Source organism: Apodemus sylvaticus, chromosome X, assembly GCF_947179515.1.
Source record: "Apodemus sylvaticus chromosome X, mApoSyl1.1, whole genome shotgun sequence".
Classification (NCBI taxonomy): Eukaryota; Metazoa; Chordata; class Mammalia; order Rodentia; family Muridae; genus Apodemus; species Apodemus sylvaticus.
This window is the reverse complement of record NC_067495.1, coordinates 133,777,693-133,797,635: the sequence shown is the minus strand read 5'-3', so window position 1 is coordinate 133,797,635 and position 19,943 is coordinate 133,777,693. Positions and strand designations below refer to the sequence as shown.

The 19,943-nt window shown below is 38.5% G+C and overlaps 1 protein-coding gene across 3 annotated transcripts in view; it reads left to right on the top strand.

Moving 5' to 3' along the window:
- The window catches only part of Mmgt1 (membrane magnesium transporter 1), a 56,850-nt gene that overhangs the window by 2,847 nt on the left and 34,060 nt on the right, over positions 1 to 19,943 (top strand). The window contains exons 3-4 of one of the 3 annotated variants that reach the window (XM_052170854.1): positions 4,089 to 4,192; positions 6,035 to 9,779. The exons of the other annotated variants lie outside the window; for them this stretch is intronic. Of the exons in view, the coding sequence (XP_052026814.1) occupies positions 4,089 to 4,192; positions 6,035 to 6,194 (264 nt within the window). The 3' untranslated portion in view covers positions 6,195 to 9,779. Of the gene's footprint in view, positions 1 to 4,088; positions 4,193 to 6,034; positions 9,780 to 19,943 lie in introns of those variants that run through there. 3 annotated transcript variants of the gene reach the window in all.

The following is a 19,943-nucleotide window of genomic DNA, read 5'->3' as shown; positions in this document are numbered from 1 at the left end:
GTGTAACTCTGGCTGGCTTGGGTCTTGCTATCTAGACCAGGCTGGTCTCAAACTCACAGAGATCTAAATCTACTTGTTTCTGCTTCTGCCTCTGCCTCTGCCTTTGCCTCCCGAGTGCTAGGATTAAAGCCCTCTGTTACCTGCTCTTATGACTGTAAAATCTAAAGATTTTGAAATCTTAAAAAAAAATCTATTAGATCTTTTTGATCAGACATGGTGGCTCACACCTTTAATCATAGCACTTGAGAGACTGAGGCATGAGGATTGTTGTGAGTTTGAAGTCAACTTGGACTGCAGAGTAAGAACTTTGTCATTAAAAACAAAAACTAAAGGGAATGGGAGTGCCTTTTAGAAGTTTTTGTGTTGGCAGTATAAAATGGCTTTAAAAATTGTTATTTGGCTCATGTTTTTATAAAAATTCCTTTTTAAATGTTTTATTATATGTGTAGCAGTTCATGCCACAGCACAAGTGTGACAGTAGGAGTCAGTTCTCGTCTTCCACCATGTGGGTCCCAGGGGAAAACCTCTCAGGTCATCAGGGTTGATGGCAAGCATCATCACCCGCTCAGCCATTTCACTGGCCAACAAGTCTTTTGAAAATGAAGTTTAAGAACAGCGATGCCAGCACTACATTATTTACAGACAGTAACTGATGATGAAAGTGATAGAAGGTGTGGCTTTCAACTTGAATTAATAGCTATTCCTCACTTGTCTGTTTTACTAATTTAGTGTGATTATATTTAAACTTACCAAAATTGTAAGTTCTTTGTAACAAAAGTAAACAATAGGTGTGAAAATATAATCTAATCATTCAAAACTAAAACAATGGAAGCAACAAAACTGATCCCATTCCCTGGCAACTTCACATTTGCTCTTAATAGTTTAAAGGCTATCATTGTTTAGCCTTTTAAAATGTATATACAGTGTTGTCTTGGTACATGTACTTTATTTTACCTAATTGAAACAGCTTTGGGGGGCTGGTGAGATGTCTCAGTGGCTAAAGACACTTGCTGAAAAGTCTGATAATTTGAAGTTGATCCCAGGAACCTACATGATAGGAGAGATCCAACTTGTGTAAGATATCTCAGATTTGAACCCTTCTTTATGCTGTGGCACTTATGCTGCCCCCACCTATAAATATGAAATAAATGACAAAATTAAGGTGAAAATTAGATCCTTTAAAAAGCAGTGTGCATGTGCATGTGTAGTTTATAAATTGTTTTTGAAATTTAAGTATATTTATATCATTTTGCCCTTTCCTTCCCTCCTTCCCAGTGCTTCCCATGCACTCACCCTCACCCTCACTCAACTTTATGGCCTCTGTCTCTTTAATTATTGTTATATACATACACACATATGTATATATTCCTAAATATAGACATAGAAACTGCTCAGTTCTTGTAATGTTACTTGTATGTGTATGATTTCAGATGACCATGGGGCCTCAGCCCTTGACAAAGCACAGCCAACTAAGGAATGCTGAGAGCAGGAAGAAATAGTCTTCCCCAGGGAAGAGCGCCCAGATTCGCTCTGCAATACTAAGTGTGTATGCAACTTTGTAGTTAGCGAGAATTGTTTCTGTTTTGTTTGCTGAGACAGAGTCTATGTGGCCTAGGTAAGCACTGAAATCATATGGGCCAAGCCTGGCCTTGAAAGTCTTGATTCTGTTGCCTTCATCTCCTGTGTCACTGGGGAGATTACAGGCGTGTGCCAGTACACTCACTTCAGAGTTACTTTTGCATGGACATAATCTTTCTGGAGCATATTTTGATGGCAATCCATTGTTATTCCACATTCTTACTAACAGTGTGTTCTATGAAGGACAGCCTCTGTGGTGGTAGGGATGTAACTTAGTACAGCTGGCAGACACAAATCCCTGTATTTGCTTCTCTACACCCAATAAATTGGGCATGGTGGAACACATCTGTAATCCTAGCACTTGGGATGCAGAAAAGGAGGCTCAGAAAATAAGGTTTTCCTCAGCAACATTGAACTGAATCCCTGTCTTAAGAACAACAAAACAAGACAATCTCTTTAGAATGTTAGTGGTTGGAATACAAAGTGACATTTCAGATGTCATTAGTTTTTCATTTAGACAGTGATAGCTTGTGGCTAGTTTTGTCTCTGTTTAAAGATGTGATACATGTGGCTATTAGCTCATCCTCTTCGCCTTTTCTTCTTGGGAGCTATACACAAAATATAGTCACTTATATCTCTTTAAAATAAAATTCACATGATCATAATTCAGAAAATAGGATCATAATCCTGTGTGGTTAATTTCAAACATTCAGATTATTGCTTGCACAACCTGTTTGGAAAGCAGTTGGGTGTTATGTAATACATTGAACACATGCATGCTCTGTACTCAAGAGCTTCCATTCCTGTGTACCAGGAAACATGTAGGAAAATTTATGTTGGTCTTGTAGAAATGACAGGAAACATCCCACATTCCCAGTAATAACGCAGTAAATTGTGGTGTTTTCATATGAACATAAGCACAATGAAAAGGAATATACTACTGTTGTAGGGGTGAGTCTCACAATGTTGAGGAAAGACAGCTAGATTCAAAAGGATGTATTTGAGTGTATTTAAATGAGAGTCACAATGAGTAAAAGTCAATGATAATATGTTTTAGACACTCCTAAACTGTTCAGAAGCAGAAGAAAAACTGTTAGGAAGAACAAGGAATGGATTAGTGCGCAATTAGTTATAGTAGTTAACTTTGAGAAGGAAGATTCTGGGAAGCCATGTTTAGTGGCATGTACCTATAATTGCTATACCTGGAAATGCTGGTGCAGGAGGATTATGATTTTAATGCCAACTTGCTTCTGTTTGAAATGAGCCAGAAGGAAAGACTGGAAGTTTAGCTGGTTGGTGGGTATCTAATACCTTTTTGCTTTTCTTTATATTGTGCTCCTGTGCTTTGTGCCCTCTGTGATACTAAACAGTAATAACAAAAAAAGAGTTTTAATTGCTTTTGGAAATGGACAGTTTGGTACTTGAGTTCTGAGTGGCTTACTACCATTCAGTACTTGGTGATTTTTCTTCTGTGAGCATGTTGCTAAGCTCACTTCCTAAAACATCAGAAGTGTTATTGTACTTAAGCGATTTTAGTGTGTCTGAGTGCAAATCATTTCAAGTAAGAACTGATCCCTTGATGAGTAGCTCTGAGGAATGCTTGTCAGAAGTCACCCAGAGAGCTTCTTTTACTTGGGAGATTTTTAATTCCTGCCCCTATATCATTGGTTAGTATGGAACTCTTTAAATTATTCACATTATCTTGCTTTAATTTTGATAGATCACGTGCATCTAGAAAATCATCTGTATTTAAAAAGATTATTCCAGTTTGGTGGAATGTAAATGTTAAAAGGATTGACTTTCCTCCATGTCTCCTTTCTCCTCTTTAATTTTATTAATTTCACTCTTTTCTTTCTTTTGGTTAACTTGGCCTGAAGGTGTGCCAATCTTATTAATGTTTTCAAAGAGCCAACTCTTTGTTTCACTGATTCTTTATATTTTTGTTTTTATTTCACTGATTTCAGCCATGATTAATGGAATCTCCATATTGTACCCCTTCCATAAGGCTCAAAGACCATTACGAAAGATGGGACAGAAAGACTGTAGGAGCCTGAAGTCAGGGAGGATCAGAGGGAAACAGTGTCTTGTAGACATGACAGGAGTGCTACACTTACAACTCGTAGCAGCTGTGGCCACCTGCACAGCATCAAGCAAGTCACCAGTCAAGCATGGAATAAGAAGAAGGGTCCATGAGTCCCTATTTCTAACTGATGCACTATGGACAGTTAATGGCTTCTGGTGGACTGAGGGACAGTTTTCCTTAAAGGTTAACTCCTGGGGTTATTAAAGAATAATTTAATGTAGAAGAGATACAAACTTGGGGGTCAAAGAAGCAGAGGCAGATGTAGGTGGAATAAATGGGCAGCATATCATCAAAATACATTGTATAAAATTCTCAAAGAATTAGTAAAAATTATTAAAATAAAAGTCACCCAGAGGGGGAAAGCGGATTGTCAGTTTTCCAGTAGCATTCATATGCTATATGTTAATCTGCATCTTTATACTCACAGATAGTTCTGCAGACACTTCTGGCCTTTGCAGTTACCTGTTATGGCATAGTTCATATCGCAGGGGAATTCAAAGACATGGATGCCACTTCAGAATTAAAGAATAAGTAAGTCCCTTTTCAGAAGCATTTAATTTCAAAGACATTTTTATGTACATGGTTTATAGTCTGTTTTCAGCTACATAAAAGTTGGTTTCATTTTTGTCTTATGGTTATGTAGTTTGTAGGGGTAATGTGGGAAAAAATATTAAGTTGGTGTTTGGTGTCATAGGACAAGCAGAAGTTGAAAGCCAGGTATGGTGGCACACGCCTGTAAGCCCAAAACTCTTGAGAAGTGAGAAGCAGAACGATTGTGAGTTCCAAGATAGTCTGAGCTCTATGGGAAGAACCTTCTTCAAAACAAAACAATAAAAAATAAAATAAAATAGGAGACCAGTAAAAATAAGTTATTAGATTGTGGTTCCTGCTAGTGGCCTATAAGTATTAGTTGGTTAGAATGTGATAGGTGGATAAAAATAGGTGTATAGAAAGCTAATAGCTCAGAGGCATTAACTAGCTCCCTTCCCTGCTTTTCCTTTCCATGTCCCCCTTCCTCCATCCTCTTTCCCTCCCTTTCTAATGCTTTTATCCTCTCTCCCAGCGGATTCTTTGGGGGAGGGGAGGGGGGACGGATTTTTTTCTGTTTCTTGGTCATTTCAACTTAATCCTGACTTCAGTACTGCCCTCAGCCCTCTTTCTGTGTGCGGATTAAATAATATTGTTGTTCTGCATATTTCTCCTGTTTTTTGTTTGCTTTCTTACCCCATATTTTTAACTTGGTTTTTGTAATTCTATTTCTGGACTTTCCCAACCTTCCTTATCTAGGAATAATAATCCCTTACAATATTTTCTTCAAAGTATTCACAGGCAGCATCTATATACTGGAGCAAGTCCCTAACCCTCCATTTACTTCATTATTTCTATCTATTTTATGATTAGTTTGCAATTATGTATATGTGGCTACATGAGTTTATATGTACTCTATGCACGCAGGTGTCTGTGGAGGCCAGAGGGAATTGGATTCCCCTGGAATTGGAGGTAGAGGTGCTTATGAGCCACCCACCCAGTATGGATGCTGAGAACCAAGCCCCGCTCTCTGCGGGAGCAGTGTATATTCTTAACCCTTGAGCTACCTCGCAGATATTTCTATTTGGAGGTATGCTGAGTGGTTAAGTGGGGCTAATTTTGAGATTTAGTCTTTTTTTTCCCATAAAGAGGATTCTCTGGTTCTTTTCAGAAAATAATATTTAAAAGCAAACACTAAAAATGTTTAAATTAACACTTTTAATTTTTAATTTTTTTGGTTTTTCAAGATGGTTTAATTTTAATTTTTGTAATTAATTAAATTAGTGTTTTAAAAAACACTAATGTCTCAAGATGTTTATGGACTTTTCTAGAAGATACAAATACTGGAAGAGACTTTGAAGGATCTCAGGCAAGGAGCCAAAGCAAATGGCTTCAAGTAGGGGGCAGTAAAATAGTTGAGTTTGGCCAATAGTCCATACAGAAGGCCAAACAGGAGATCTGGGAAATCTCTTACGGCTTGAAATACCTATGGCTTAGAGCCAAAGGAGAAAATCAGAGGTGCAGTCTGTACACTGGCATGGAAAGATGATTTATCATAAGCTGCTGTTAGGTTTACAGAGGTGATTGAAGTTCATCTAGTATGTGTTGTTATTACTAGACATCCCCGAAGGAATGGCTGAGGAAAAGAAAGTCTGAGAACTTTATGGTCATTTCCAAGTTTCATACATTTTTTGTATAGGAAAAAATATGCACTACAGTGCGACTACCATTTGTAGTCTAATTTCTAATTCACAACAAATTCATAACTCATTAGAAGCCTGCTTACTTTTCAAATGGGCTTTTATAAAGGTTTATCTAAAAATTGGTGTTCTTTTTTCTTTTAAGGACATTTGATACCTTAAGGAATCACCCATCTTTTTATGTGTTTAACCATCGTGGTCGAGTGCTGTTCCGGCCTTCAGATGCAACAAATTCTTCAAACCTAGATGCATTGTCCTCTAACACATCGTTGAAGTTACGAAAGTTTGACTCACTGCGCCGTTAAGCTTTTTACAAATTAATTAACAGGACAGACACAGAATTGAGTATTGGAGTTTGGGGTGTAAAACACTCCCCCCAACATCAGTATTTATATTGCAATTTCAGAGCTAGTTAAAATAATCTATGGCCCTTGTTTATACATTATTGATCCGATTAAATGGTGTTTGAGTTATCTGTGAAATGAGTCTTTGAACTTTCGTATAGAGGTTTTTTTGTTGATTTGAAACAATTCCCATGTTTTGTAAAAGTCACTGTTTCAAACATAATTCCCTGAAAAATGATGGGATTTTTGTGATTATTTATTTTCATAGATTTCTTTTCTTTTGCACTACAATTTTTAGGAATTCTGGAAATACCATGTAACACCTGTGTTTTGCAGCACAAGAGTCAAATGGTCTTCAGTTCTTATCAGACCAACTTCTTTAAGAAGACCAAAATGGTGACTTTACAGTTTTTCCTGGGTCCCCTAAAAAGTGACTCTGCTTTTACAGATACTTGCCAGTTTTTACTTTATTAATGGTTTTTCCCTCCAGACCCCACTCCCTGATTCTGTCTAACATCAGCTGTCTTGTTTCATCATTTCTAAGATTCTGTGTGCAGTGAGCAATTTTCGTGTCAGAAATTCTATCATGACATATATATTTAACAAGTTCATCTTGCTGTAAAACTACTCATGTTCTTTTGTTGTAAAATTTTCACTGATTGTATAATGTAAGACTAGTTGAAAGTAGACCAAAAAGACAATTTGTGACTTCATTATCTTGCCTAAGTAGAATAGCATTGATTGAGGAAAACTGATCATCATTAACCAGTCTCGGTCATTCTAAGTCTGTTGGTTTATGTCATACTAAACTAGTGAATTAGTGAAAGTAAAGGAAACAGCTCATTTTATCTAAAGGCACATGCAAAGAAACTGGGCCAAATATGTTCTAAATATTTGGAGTTCATCTATTTCAATTCTCTTAGAAAATTGAGGTCATTTAAGAAGTTGTTTTGCAGCTTCTGACTGAGAGCTGGCCTGGAGTTTTCCATCTTCACTCTGCGGTGCTGAAAGCGGGGATAAGGACATGGCATTCAATGGTTTTCAGAAACAGTTTTACTCTAAGAAAATCAGAGTAGCTTTTTCAACTAGAAAACTAAGAAGCTCAACATTATTTTAGAGATTTGCTTTTCACAAGCATGAACACATTACTTGTGTTAAACTCTATAGGTGTAAAGGGAATAACTGCGGATTTTGATAGGAAACCCGCCTGATGCTTTTTGTTTGTTTCAGGCAGGGTCTTCATATCAAGATGCTCTTTTACTTGGTAGCATTTTTTGATTAGGAATGAACCTCAGCCTTTCTGCCCAGTCATACACAGCCTCAAAGGACAAGGTTATTTTGTCATTTCTTTGTTGGTTTTGGTTTTTATTTGTAAACAGGATTCTGTATAACCTGAGCTAGCCTCAAACTTACTATGTAGCTGAGGGTGATCCTCATGCCTCCACCGTGTCAGTGCTAAGATTATAGGTGCTGCCACTACACCCGGGTTTTGAGGTCTTGGGGACTGAACCCAGGGCCTCACACATGTGAGGCAAGCACTATACCGGCTGAACTACATCCCAGGCCCTTGACATTGAACTGTGATTCTTGAGTTCTGTCTTGCTAGCTAAGTCTACGAAGCACTGACTTTGTTCTCTAATGAGAACAAACTGCTGATTGCCTACAATAATTTAGACATAGGCTAAAAGTGTGGAGTCAAGCCAGGTGTGGTGGCATGTGCTTGTAATCCTAGCACTTACAAGGCTGAAACAGGATCACAAGTTTAGGGCAAATCTGGGCTATCTTAATGAATCCCTGTCATAACCCCAACCCCCAAAAAAGCAAATCCAAGGACTAATGTGATAGCTAAATCAAAATGGCATGCAAGAAGCATGCTGTTCGTCAGGCTTTTCTGCCGTACTCCTCAACTATGACTTGACTGAAGAGCCTCTTGTTTTCTTCTCTTTGCAGACTGTTTTCCCTTCTTAATGTGTTTTCATAACAATGTTACTGAGAATCTGTGTGTTTTGTACTTTCATTCTTTAAAAGGTGTATAGTTGCCAGATGTGGCTCACACCTATAATACTAACACTCAGGAGGCCAAGGCAGGAAAGTTGTCATTCACCGTCAAGACCACAACTAGATACACAGCAAGACATTATCTTTAATGAAGTTATATAAACTTTAAAGGGTACCATTAAGTAATTTTAAATATACTTACAAAATTATGCAAGCACTTGATAAATCTAGGCCATTTTACTCCTCTCGGAGAAGCACTGTATTCTTTAGTAGTCACCTCTGATTTCCTCCCAGTGTGTCCCACCTAGGTCCTCGGAAACCAATAGTTTATTATATGCATAATCTAATCATTTACTATAAATGAATTAATGCAATACTTAGCCATTTGCAACCAGTTTCCTAAATATGGTTTCCTATGTGGGATAAATGCTCATTCTAAGAACTCAGACCCCAGTTCAGTGAGAGGAAGTGGCTGGGGCTGTAAATCTGGTAGAAAGCTTGCCTAGCACATGCAAGACCCTAGGCTCCTCCACAGTATCACAGAGAAAAGCTAGTTGATAAATCAGTGCATTTAAAGAGGAAAAGCCAGATACCTGGCAGACTCTAGAGTTAATCTTATTAAATAGAATACTACTGCTTCTAATTTGCATCCTAGTTCCCCCCATCCTCACTTTGGTTTTGCCAAGACAGGGTTTCTCTGTGTAGTCCTGGCTATCCTTGAACTTACTTGGTAGACCAGGATAGAATCCAACTCACAGAGATCCACCTGCCTCTGCCTTCCAAGTGTTGGGATTAAAGGCATGCACCACCAGTGCTCGCCCATTCTAGTGTCTACAATGGATATTAAAATCTGTTCTTGTCTACTCAGCCAAGAAAATCCTGCTTAAGATAATGCTAAAACATTTGGCAGATAACTGACATGGTAAATTTAGATGTGTCCACCTTTGGACAGCTTGAATACCTCAGACCAGGTAAATACCCCCATTTTTTTAAATCGACTTCATTGAATTTCTGCAATCTTCTTGAAATATGGTACTATAAGACTAAATCAGATTTGGGTGCATTGTAACAGTGCTAAGTGTGTTCAGTAGAATTTTATTTACAGTACTGTGTGATAGTCCATTACTGCCTAGGGTAGTTGAGAACCAGTGATCTAATCTAGTGCTAGGTAAACCTATAGCTGTTATGATTTCAGTGACACTCAAAAATAGGAGACATATACTCCTCAAAGTTCTCCAGAATGCAGGAACACACCTCATAACCAGGGAACTAGCCAAATCCTGTGGGCTAATAGCTCAGCTGCAGAGACTAAAGATTGTGACTTGGTGGCAAGTATGCACAATAACTCCCTAATAATTGCTTCCTAAGCACTTGTGGCATACTTTTGAGTGACATAACAGCATCTTGGCTGTACTTGACCAGTTTCCATGATGTATTGAACACTGTTGTTTGTGAGCCTTGATGCCTGTAACACCAATAAACCATTGTTGGATATATTTTCTCTCTCTAAATGACCTTGCCTTGTCCAATAAATAAGTGATTGTCTCACCTCGTGTTTGCTAGTGGGTTTTTGTTCATTTGCTTTTACTTTCAATCTCATTTCTTCAGTTTCTCTGTCCCTAGGAAAAATGAGCTAATTTTATGATACGTTATGTATGTTGTATGATGATGTATTTTTTTCTAGTATGATGCTGATTTTTAAATGTGTGCTGTAATTGTATATGTAAAATCTTGCTTTATTTTTTGATTTTGAGGATATAATACAATTACATAGTTTCCCCTTTTCCTCTCCTCCCTCTAATGCCTTACATAATGTACCCTCCTTGCCATATTTCAAATTCATGGCCTCTTTTTCTTTACTGTTTTACATACATATTTGAGATGGTATCTTATTTAGTCCATACTGGCCTCAAACTCATATATAATCAAGGCTGGACTTGAAATTCCTAATCGTGCTGCATCTGCCTCCCAAGTCCTGAGGTTACAGCTGTTCACTACCACACACCCCACCACATATGGACAGTCTTAATGCACTTTTGCTTTTGCACACATAATGTATGTCATTTCTAAATAACCAAGTGCCCTGCAGGGTATAGAAGTTGGTCCTTGAGCATCAATATGTGCTCACTGCATCACAAGTACAGCACACAGTCAAAATGACAATGTTGAGAAAAACCTTGATTGAGTTGGGTCTGGTGACACCTTTGATGCTCAGCTACAAAGTGAGTTCTAAGCTGGCCAGGACTTTGTAGTGAGAACTTGTCAAAAATACAGTACTGTCAAGAACAAAATGAAAAGTTTAGCCTGGCAGTGGTGTCATATGCCTTTATTCCCAACAGCTAGTAGGCAGAGGCAACCTGATCTCTGAATTTGAGGCAAGCCTGATCTACATAGCAAGTTCCAGGTTAGCCAGGGCCACACAGTAAAAACCCTGTCTTGAAAAAACAAAACAAAACGAATAGTTTAATGAGAATCTAAGGACATGTCCCATGTGTAAAAAGTTATCAGTAACTTATAATAATTTGAAAATGCTACTACTATCAAAATCCATATAGTATATTTCAAAACAACCTGGTAAAGTTTTTTTTATTTAAGAAGGAAAGGGAAAGAATATATGTGCATGGGAAGACCAGGTAATAGGGTCACAATTAAAATATATTGTATGAAAATAAATTTTTTTTTTTTGGTTTTTCATTTTTTTGAGACAGGGTTTCTCTGTATAGCCCTGGCTGTCCTGGAACTCACTCTGTAGACCAGGCTGGCCTCAAACTCAGAAATCCGCCTGCCTCTGCCTCCCAGGTGCTGGGATTAAAGGCGTGCACCACCACTGCCCTGCATGAAAATAATTTTTAAATAAAAAAGATTAGCCCTTGGTTAAAGAAACCAGCTTTAGAATAATCAAACCCTTTTTGTTCAATAATGGGAATAGTCTCAGAGTAGCTAGAGAAGTGCGTATGTCACATTTGCTGTATTGTTTGTGTATTAGCTACTTATTGTGGAATTTGTAAATAGACTTTGTGTTTTGGGGGAAAAATAAACTTGGACTCTTCTTTAATATGTATGTTCCCAGAGGCAACCAACTTTGACACCCAACATATACTTTATTATTTTACATTGATGGAATCAGACAGTTTATGCCTTTGTAAGTTTTTGTTTCTTGTGTTTTACAAGATCTTTCTGCATCAATATATAAACATCTCATTTTTAACAATTGATACTCCAAACATGGGTGGGTTTTTAGATTGTTTCCAGTGTTTTATGAAGTCATATTGGAATGAATATACTCGTGCGTTTAGTGAGATTATGCCCACAGGGATGATTGCTACCAGAGAATTCCTGGATCAATGGGTGTTTTTCAGTTTCAGGTCAGTAACTGCTGCCAGGTTGACCTTCAGACATGTCCACCCGGACAGTATCTGTCTACATACAGTGTAGCTAGATATGAACTGTCTTGGGTTTAATCAATCATCTGAAAGCAAATTATTGGAATCTTACATTTTAATGAAGGAGTAATGTATTGAATAGAGGAGATGGAACACATCTTTTTTTTTTTTTTTTTTTTTTTTTTGGTTTTTTTGGAGACAGGGTTTCCCTGTATAGCCCTGGCTGTCCTGGAGACCAGGCTGGCCTCGAACTCAGAAATCTGCCTGCCTCTGCCGATGGAACACATCTTTATCTATTGGTTGTTTATATCTTCAGCGAATTGTATGATTGTGTTCTGTTTTCAACGTTTGCTCTGGTTTAAGAAGTTAAGAAAAGTGGTTATTTAGTACCATTTTCCAGATTTTTATTTGTGTGGTTAAGGTTATCAACATTTGTGACTACTGGGAATTTGCTTTGCTTATAAAGACTTTCACTAAGAGTGAATTGAATATACTTCTTTAGTATTTTAAAGAGTTCTTTGTTTTTTATTTGATTGTTTGTTTTTGACAAAAACTTTCTGTACTGGCTGACCTATACACAGTATGTAGCCCAGGCTTGCCTGGATCTAAACACAATTCTTCCTCATCTTCCAAAGTGCTGAGATTACATACACATAACTCCCACCGCAACTGGCTCAAGGGCTTTTGTTTGTTTGCATTTATCCTTTAAAGCTTCTGTTCATGTGGAACTTGTTTAGGTAGTAGGAATACTTTTTATGCAAGTAGCTAACTGGTTATCCCAACCTCATTTATTCTTGTCTTCCACATTGATTGGAAGGACCATCTTCATACTTTGAATGTCCACAGATCTCTTTGTGGACTCTACAGTCTGTTGGGGAGGGGGGTCACACTTGTAATGTTTCAAATTGCTGTACACTTCCTTTCTTTTTTCTTTTTTGTGGTCCTTGAGGAAGATGGGCAAGTGCTCTACTTCACTGGTCTGTCTGTAGCTCTAGATTCTCATATTCGGCATCTCTGGTCCAAACCCCAATAGTCCTTCTGAGGATTGTTTCATAATTTTTGTATGTTTATTTTTTCCAGATAAACTCTAGTTATCGGTTTCCTGAGGTTTTATTTTCGAGTGTGCAGGTGTGTGAACCGTGAAAGCAGAGTAAAAGCCTAGATTCTCCATCATTTACAGCCATCATTCCTAACTTTGTTGCCGCTGATCTTTCTTTCTCTCAGTGCACTTTTGTTTTGCTTCCATAATCATTTCAGCCAAGCTGGAGACATTCATTAGCACACTTCATGACATTCCTAAACATGCCAGTGTGCCTGTCCTACGAGAGAACATTCTCCCATGTGATCACAAGCCACTCTTACAACTAAGCATGATCAAACCAGTTTATATTCCAATTTCTTCACACTTCTCTCAAATAGCTTTTCTAGTGACTTTCCCAAGGTTCACAGATTAACACTGATGGGTGTCCCTTTAGGCTGTCTTTTTAAAAAGTGTATTTTCTAAATAAAATTGGCTCTTTGAACTTTTTTTGACACAATGACAACCTTATTAGAGTTTAAGAGAAAAACAATAAGGCAGACAAGCTGCCAGGCCGAGGACTACAGAGAAATGGAAGAGGTGGGTTCAGTAATGAAAGGCAGCCCGCAGTCATATGGCCCTCAAGCAGCTGTAAGGCTGCACAGTAGAAGAGGAAGCTTCATAGGGGAATAGTGAGGAAGCCCAGAGGATCTGGAAAGCATGCCCAGGTTTTGGCCAGTATACCAAAGGAAGAGACACGAAGGTAAAAAGCAAAGTTAGTCATTTCTGATTCAAAAAAAAAAAAAAACAAACAAAAAACAAAACAGTAGACCAGTAGAGAAACTCGGTGCTACATAGTAGAAGATTTGCAAGAGACTGGATGGAGGAAAGGACTTCGGGGGAGAAAAGGAATATAATCTCTTTGAGCTCCCCCCAGCTCCTTAGAATGACTTGACTTTACATGAATTAGCTTTCCTTAGGTGTGGGTAGGAAGGTAGGCTGATTATTAGACTATTTTCACACTTTCAGAAAACTTGGGAAGATTCTCATATGCTCTATAATCAGTTTATTTTGTTAGTAACATATTAACGGAAGCCATTTGGTGCAATCAGTGAACCAATATTAGTGTGAGATATTAACTAAAGTCCATATTTTATTCAGATTTCTTGGATTTTGCCTAGTATCTTTTTTCTTTTTTTCTGTCTTAGGAGCTTACGTTCAGATATTGTGTCGTGGCTTCTCTTGCCTGTGGTAGCTTCATAGCCTTTATTTGATGTTTTGCTACTGGGATTTGTCTGACATTATTAGACTGTGGTTCTTCTGTGTTGGGGCAGGGGAGAATGACAGCCGAGGTAAACCGTCCTCCTTGTCATAGCATGTCAAGGCAACCGCTCACACTAGTTGACATGTCAATGGTAAGACCTGTCAAGCATCTGTCTCCACTGTCAAGCTACTGTTTCTCTCCATGCAGTACTTAGTAGAAATCCTTACATACAGCCCACACTTCCGGAGTGAAAACTTATGATACTCTTCTGGAGGACAGAGTACTGGGATACCTGGTTTAGATTTCTTCTATAGAAATAACTTCCAAAAGTATGTTCAATGTCATGTACTAATTTATTTAGTCATTCGTTTATTCAAGTTTGTGTTGGCAGATATGAATACTACCTTATTTTATTGCTGCAGTTGTTCTGATTGTAAATACTGGGCACTTTGTCTGTGACTCCTATGTCCTTTGGACACGTCCTCATCATTGTAGGTTTTTATTTTAAGCACTTCTTTGCTTTCTGGCACTACAATAAATTCTAAAGTTCAAATTGTCTATTTCCTTTTCGAGTCCTAGAATTAGCCAATTTTCCAACATAGTCTGGTTTCAGTGAATGAAGAATGATATTAGAAACCAGGCAGGCCCCTGGAGTTGCTCATGGCTACTGGAATTTCACTGCTTCTGCATCTTTTCATTTGGATATAACAAGGAAATGGGTGTGCTCAATTAACCTGTACACCTCCATGTAAGTGTAACTATTTCTACATATAACAACATCTTGATTAGTGCTTAGTGGGTTCATGCTGCTATGGAATACATCACCCCATCGATCCTTCAAATCTCGTTCCTTGCTTATCTTTGTCAGTCTCCAACAGAAACCTGGCTCCCACCTTTCGCTAGTCACTCAATTGAATTCTTTGGTTTCTAATTGTTTAACTTACTGCACATATAAAGTAATTGCAAAATTGCTAACTCACAGTCCCAAGGAAACAACTTTATCAGGCTGGAGCCCAGAGATTACAAATTGGTTGTTTGCCATTTGTTTTATAGACTTCCCAGTTGCAGGGTGACAGCTTATTTCCCCGTCTCTTCAGTACACACACTGATTTATTTTTAGATTTTTATTTCTTTTCTTGAGTTATTTATTTATATAAGTACACTGTCACTGTCTTCAGACACACCAGAAGAGAGCATCAGATCCTATTACAGATGGTTGTGAGCCACCATGTGCTTGCTGGGAATTGAACTCAGGACCTCTAGAAGAGCAGTCAGTGCTCTTAACCCATCTCTCTGGCCCAGGTCAGTCTCTCTATCTTTTTCTTTTCTTTTCTTTTCTTTTCTTTTCTTTTCTTTTCTTTTCTTCTCTTCTCTTCTCTTCTCTTCTCTTCTCTTCTCTTCTCTTTCTTTCTTTCTTTCTTTCTTTCTTTCTTTCTTTCTTTCTTTCTGTCTCTCTCGCCCTCTGTCTCTGTGTCTCTGTGTCTCTGTCCCTCTCTCTCTCTCTCTCTCTCTCTCTCTCTCTCTCTGTGTGTGTGTGTGTGTGTGTGTGTGTGTGTGTGTGTTTTTCTCTCTCGTCAGAGTGTCACTCTGCAGACCCATGCTCACATCAACCTCACAGCAATGATCCTGTCTCAGCTGCTTTATAAATCTAATCCAGTTAGACTGTCTTATTGCATTGTACATTTTGGGATTTCCCTGACCTCCAAAGTGATTTCTTCATTTTTCTACATTGGGGTTCACTTGTTCCTCATTGTGCATGTGTTCATTTTATTATGTTCTATTTTCAGTACTGGAGATTGAAGGCAACCCTTAACATGAGCTAGGAGAGCCCTGTACCCTTTTTATTTTAAGGTAGTATTTCACTAAGTACCCCTAGAGAGGTCCTGAACTTGAAATCCCCCTGCCTCAACTTCCCAAGTATACTTGAGATTAGAAGCTTGTGGAACCAAGCCCAGGAGAACTAGCCACTTTTTGACTTTTGGCAGGTGCATAATGTAATATATCCACAATCGCATTATCATGTAAAATCATTTCATAGCTTCAAAAAGCCCCACACCCCACCTCTTCTCCCCCTTTTGCCTACGCCCCTGTGTACCCATTTTTACTGCCATTGGGTTGGATTCCTGTACTGTGCAGCCTTTTTTTGGACTGACTTCTTTGAGGAATATGCACTCATCAGTCCTCTCTGTGCCATGACAACACATTCTTTGTATCTCTAAATAATAGAGCGTTCTCTCAATGCCTCTGCTTGCTTACTTAGTAAATACCTTGGCAGTTTCCAGGTTTGGCTGCTCTTGGATCGCGTTACTATAAGCATTCACATGTAGTTTTTTGTGTGTGGACATAACATTTCAAATTAGTTGGGTAAATACCAAGGAGCACAGTTGCTAGATCATATGTTAAGATTATGTTTAGCTTTATAAGATATTGCCAAACTGTCTTTCAGAATGGCTGTACAGCTTTGCAGTCTCCGTAGCAATGAATACATTCCTGTGGCTCGGCACCCTTCTCTGTCAGCGGTCTTGTCTGCCTCTGAATTTTAGCTGTACTGCTCAGTGTGTAGTGACATGTCACCATTACTGTAATTCACAGTTCCTCTACAGCATGTTGCTAAACATGTTTTCATGTGCTGATTTGCCATCACCTCTTTTCCTTTGCCCATTTCCAAATGGATTGTTTTCATACTGATCAATTTGAAGGCTTCTGGGGATCTATTGAGTAGTTTCTAAAAATGGGCATTTTGTAAATACTGTTTTTATACTCAGTGGCTTGGCTTCTCATTCTCCTCATGTCTGTTACAGAGAAGTTGATTTTAGTGAAGCCTAAATCGCCAAGTTTCTCTTTCATGGATCAGGCTTTAGCAATGAGTTATAAAGCTTACCTAGATTTTCTTGTGTTTGTGTACAGTGTTACTTATTTTCTAAAGTATTACTGTATATTTCATGAAATGACATTTCATTATATTTTCATATCTACAACTATATACTCTGTTCATATTCAATCCTCCATTACCCTCCCCCTTCACCAAATGGTCCCTTTCCTCTTCCCAAATGATGGTTTTCCTTCTACTTTTGTGTCACACACACACACATACACACACACACACACACACACACGTTCACTCACAGAATCTAGATTCTGTATATGACAAGGCTATGAAAGGTCTATCATTTGGTCATATACAGAATCTAGATTCTGTGAGTGAACGTGTGTGTGTGTGTGTGTGTGTGTGTGTGTGTAGAGGTCAAAGAACAACTCGGAGAGGGCTGTCTGGCCAGCCTGAGTCCTGCTTTTATAACACTTTCTTTAAAGCACAGATTCACAAGTAGAGAGTTCTCCAAATTGGGGGTTAATTTTTCCATAATTGTTAACTGTACTGACTTTTCTGCTCTGATTGATATGTCTTTCTTTTAGTAGTTGAATGTGTTCCCATGTAATATTTGGCCAATATGAAATAGGAACTTATATATAAAATGAAACTGAACAAAAGGGACATGTGTTTACATGCCACCAAACTTAAATTGGACTGACAGGGTCCTTTTGTTATGTTTGCTAGTTTCTATGTCTTCTTCTGAAAATACTTTTCCTATTTATATACATACTTTCTCATAAAGTCTATTTTTACTTCAAGTATATAATCCATTTGGAAGTTGTTTTTTTTTTTTTTTTAATGGCATGAAGATGCTGTGGAGATTGTTCAGTAAGCAAATGTGAGGACTAAATTCAAACCAGAGAACCTACACAAAGCCAGGGCTAATAGACCAACCCTATAATTCAAGAACTCCTACCACAAAATGAGAGCTGGAGACCAGAGAATTCCTGGAAGCTTATGGGCCATAGCGTGGCTTATGGCGTGGCAAACAACAAAAGGACCCTGTCTAAAAAGCAAGGTAGAAAGGCAAGCACTGATACCCAAAGTCATCCTCTGACCTCCACAAAGATGCTGTGGCATGCAATGCCTGCACTTACAAACACACACACACAGAGAGAGAGAGAGAGAGAGAGAGAGAGAGAGAGAGAGAGAGAGAGAGAGAGAGAGAGAAAGGAGACAGAGACACAGAGAGAGATATATACAGACACAGAGGGAGGAAGTGAGGGAGAGATTAAAAACCCAATCTAATTGCATTGTTTATTCAGTTTAGTTATGTGTGTCTGAGACAAAGTCTCAGCCCCACTGGCTTTGAATTCTTGATGCTTCTGGCTCTGCCTACAGAGTGCTATGATTATAGGCAGGTGCCGCTATGCTCTGACATTTGCAGTATGTTTCACATACACTGCTAACTGTCCTGGTGCCGTGTTACCCAGTGTATTTCCGCAAAGTGATCTGCAGTGCCTCCTGTGAAGCACATCAGATTCCCACACGTGAATGGGACCCTCTGGGCCTTGCTGGTTGATTTCATAGTTCGTTCTTAGGCTCTGTGCCTCGGTCTTAATTAATAAAGGTCAACCTAAATTCCTGAGAAGTGTAAGCCATATAGGCTTTATCTCTCTCTCTTTCTCTCTCTCTCTCTCTCTCTCTCTCTCTCTCTCTCTCTGTGTGTGTGTGTGTGTTTGTCTTAACTCTTCTTTCAATTTCTTTCTCATGTAAATTTTATAAATGGCTTGTCAAGTTCCATTAAAACAACCCTTTATTGTATTTATACTACAAATATAGATTATCTCAGGAGTAAAAGAGCACCAAGTCTTCCCATCCAGCTTATGGCCCTTTTCTGAAGTCTTTTAGTAAAATTTTATAATTAACTTGCACACAGGTTTTATATATAATTATATTTATAAACTCATGTATGCATACTCCATATAGTCTGTGTAAAAGATGGATGTTTCTGTATATGTTTGTATACTTATTTTCACATAGTTTTACTAATATTATCTTAAAATCTTGCATCTGCTATGTTTCTTGGTACTTTTTTTTAAAAGAAATTCAGTTAATTTTCATATGCTGAGTTTATACTTGATAAGCTTGGTTCAGCAAACTAATTTCTCTTCTGGTGAGAGATGGGAATTCTTGTGCCATGCAGGGGAATAGAATTGGTGACAATGAGCACCTTCACCTTCTCCCTCATCTTTGCAAGATTCCAATTAGTTTTTGAGAGAAAGTCTCACTGTGTAGCCCTAGCTGGCCTTGAACTTGCTTTTGTAAGCCACTTGACTTCAGACTCACAGAGAATGGCCTACCTCTGTTTCACAAACAGCTGGGATTAAAGGCATGTGCCACCATGCCTGGCCTGTAATTCTAATTTTTAACTCCTAGGAATAATGTGTGCTGTACATTTCTGGTAGATTCACTTTGTAAGTGCATGCATGTATTTCTTGAAACATAAATCCATGGCTGGTGAGAAGACTCAGAGACTCTGCCCTCTACCATAGCATATCCATCCAACATTCAAACGTACACATCCTGAGCACATACATGTGAACACACACACACACACACACACACACACACACACACACACATGTACAAATGCTAAAAATTAAAAAAAAATTTTTTTTTTTTTTTTTTTTTTGGTTTTCCGAGACAGGGTTTCTCTGTATGGATCTGGCTGTCCTGGAACTCATTCTATAGACTGGGCTGGCCTCGAACTCAGAAATCCTCCTGCCTCTGCCTCCCAGAGTGCTGGGATTACAGGCATGCGCCACCACCACCCGGCTCAAAAAAAAAAAAAAACATTTTTAAACAACAGTAATTAAGTGTTGTACCGGGAACCAAATTGCCACCATCTTTGGGAATTATGCTGGGTCTATTGGCAAAAGTCAGAGTTGGGCTTGTTGACAACTGATGCCAGAAGGTAAGGATACCAACTGTCATGGGACACTCACCTGAATATCCAGATATTTCATCCAATCAGTTGTATTCAATTTTGTCCTAAGAGTTTCAGGGAGCAGTTAGAGTGTATGGATAAGGGAAGGATTTGGGGAAGGGCCTCATCTACATAGCCATGGAAAATCCTTCACCTGTGCTGCTTCCACTGTTGCTTTAGGGTCACCGGTACTCCTGCTTGCAAGTCATTACCCATGGTGTATAAGAAAACTCATTGCTTCACCAG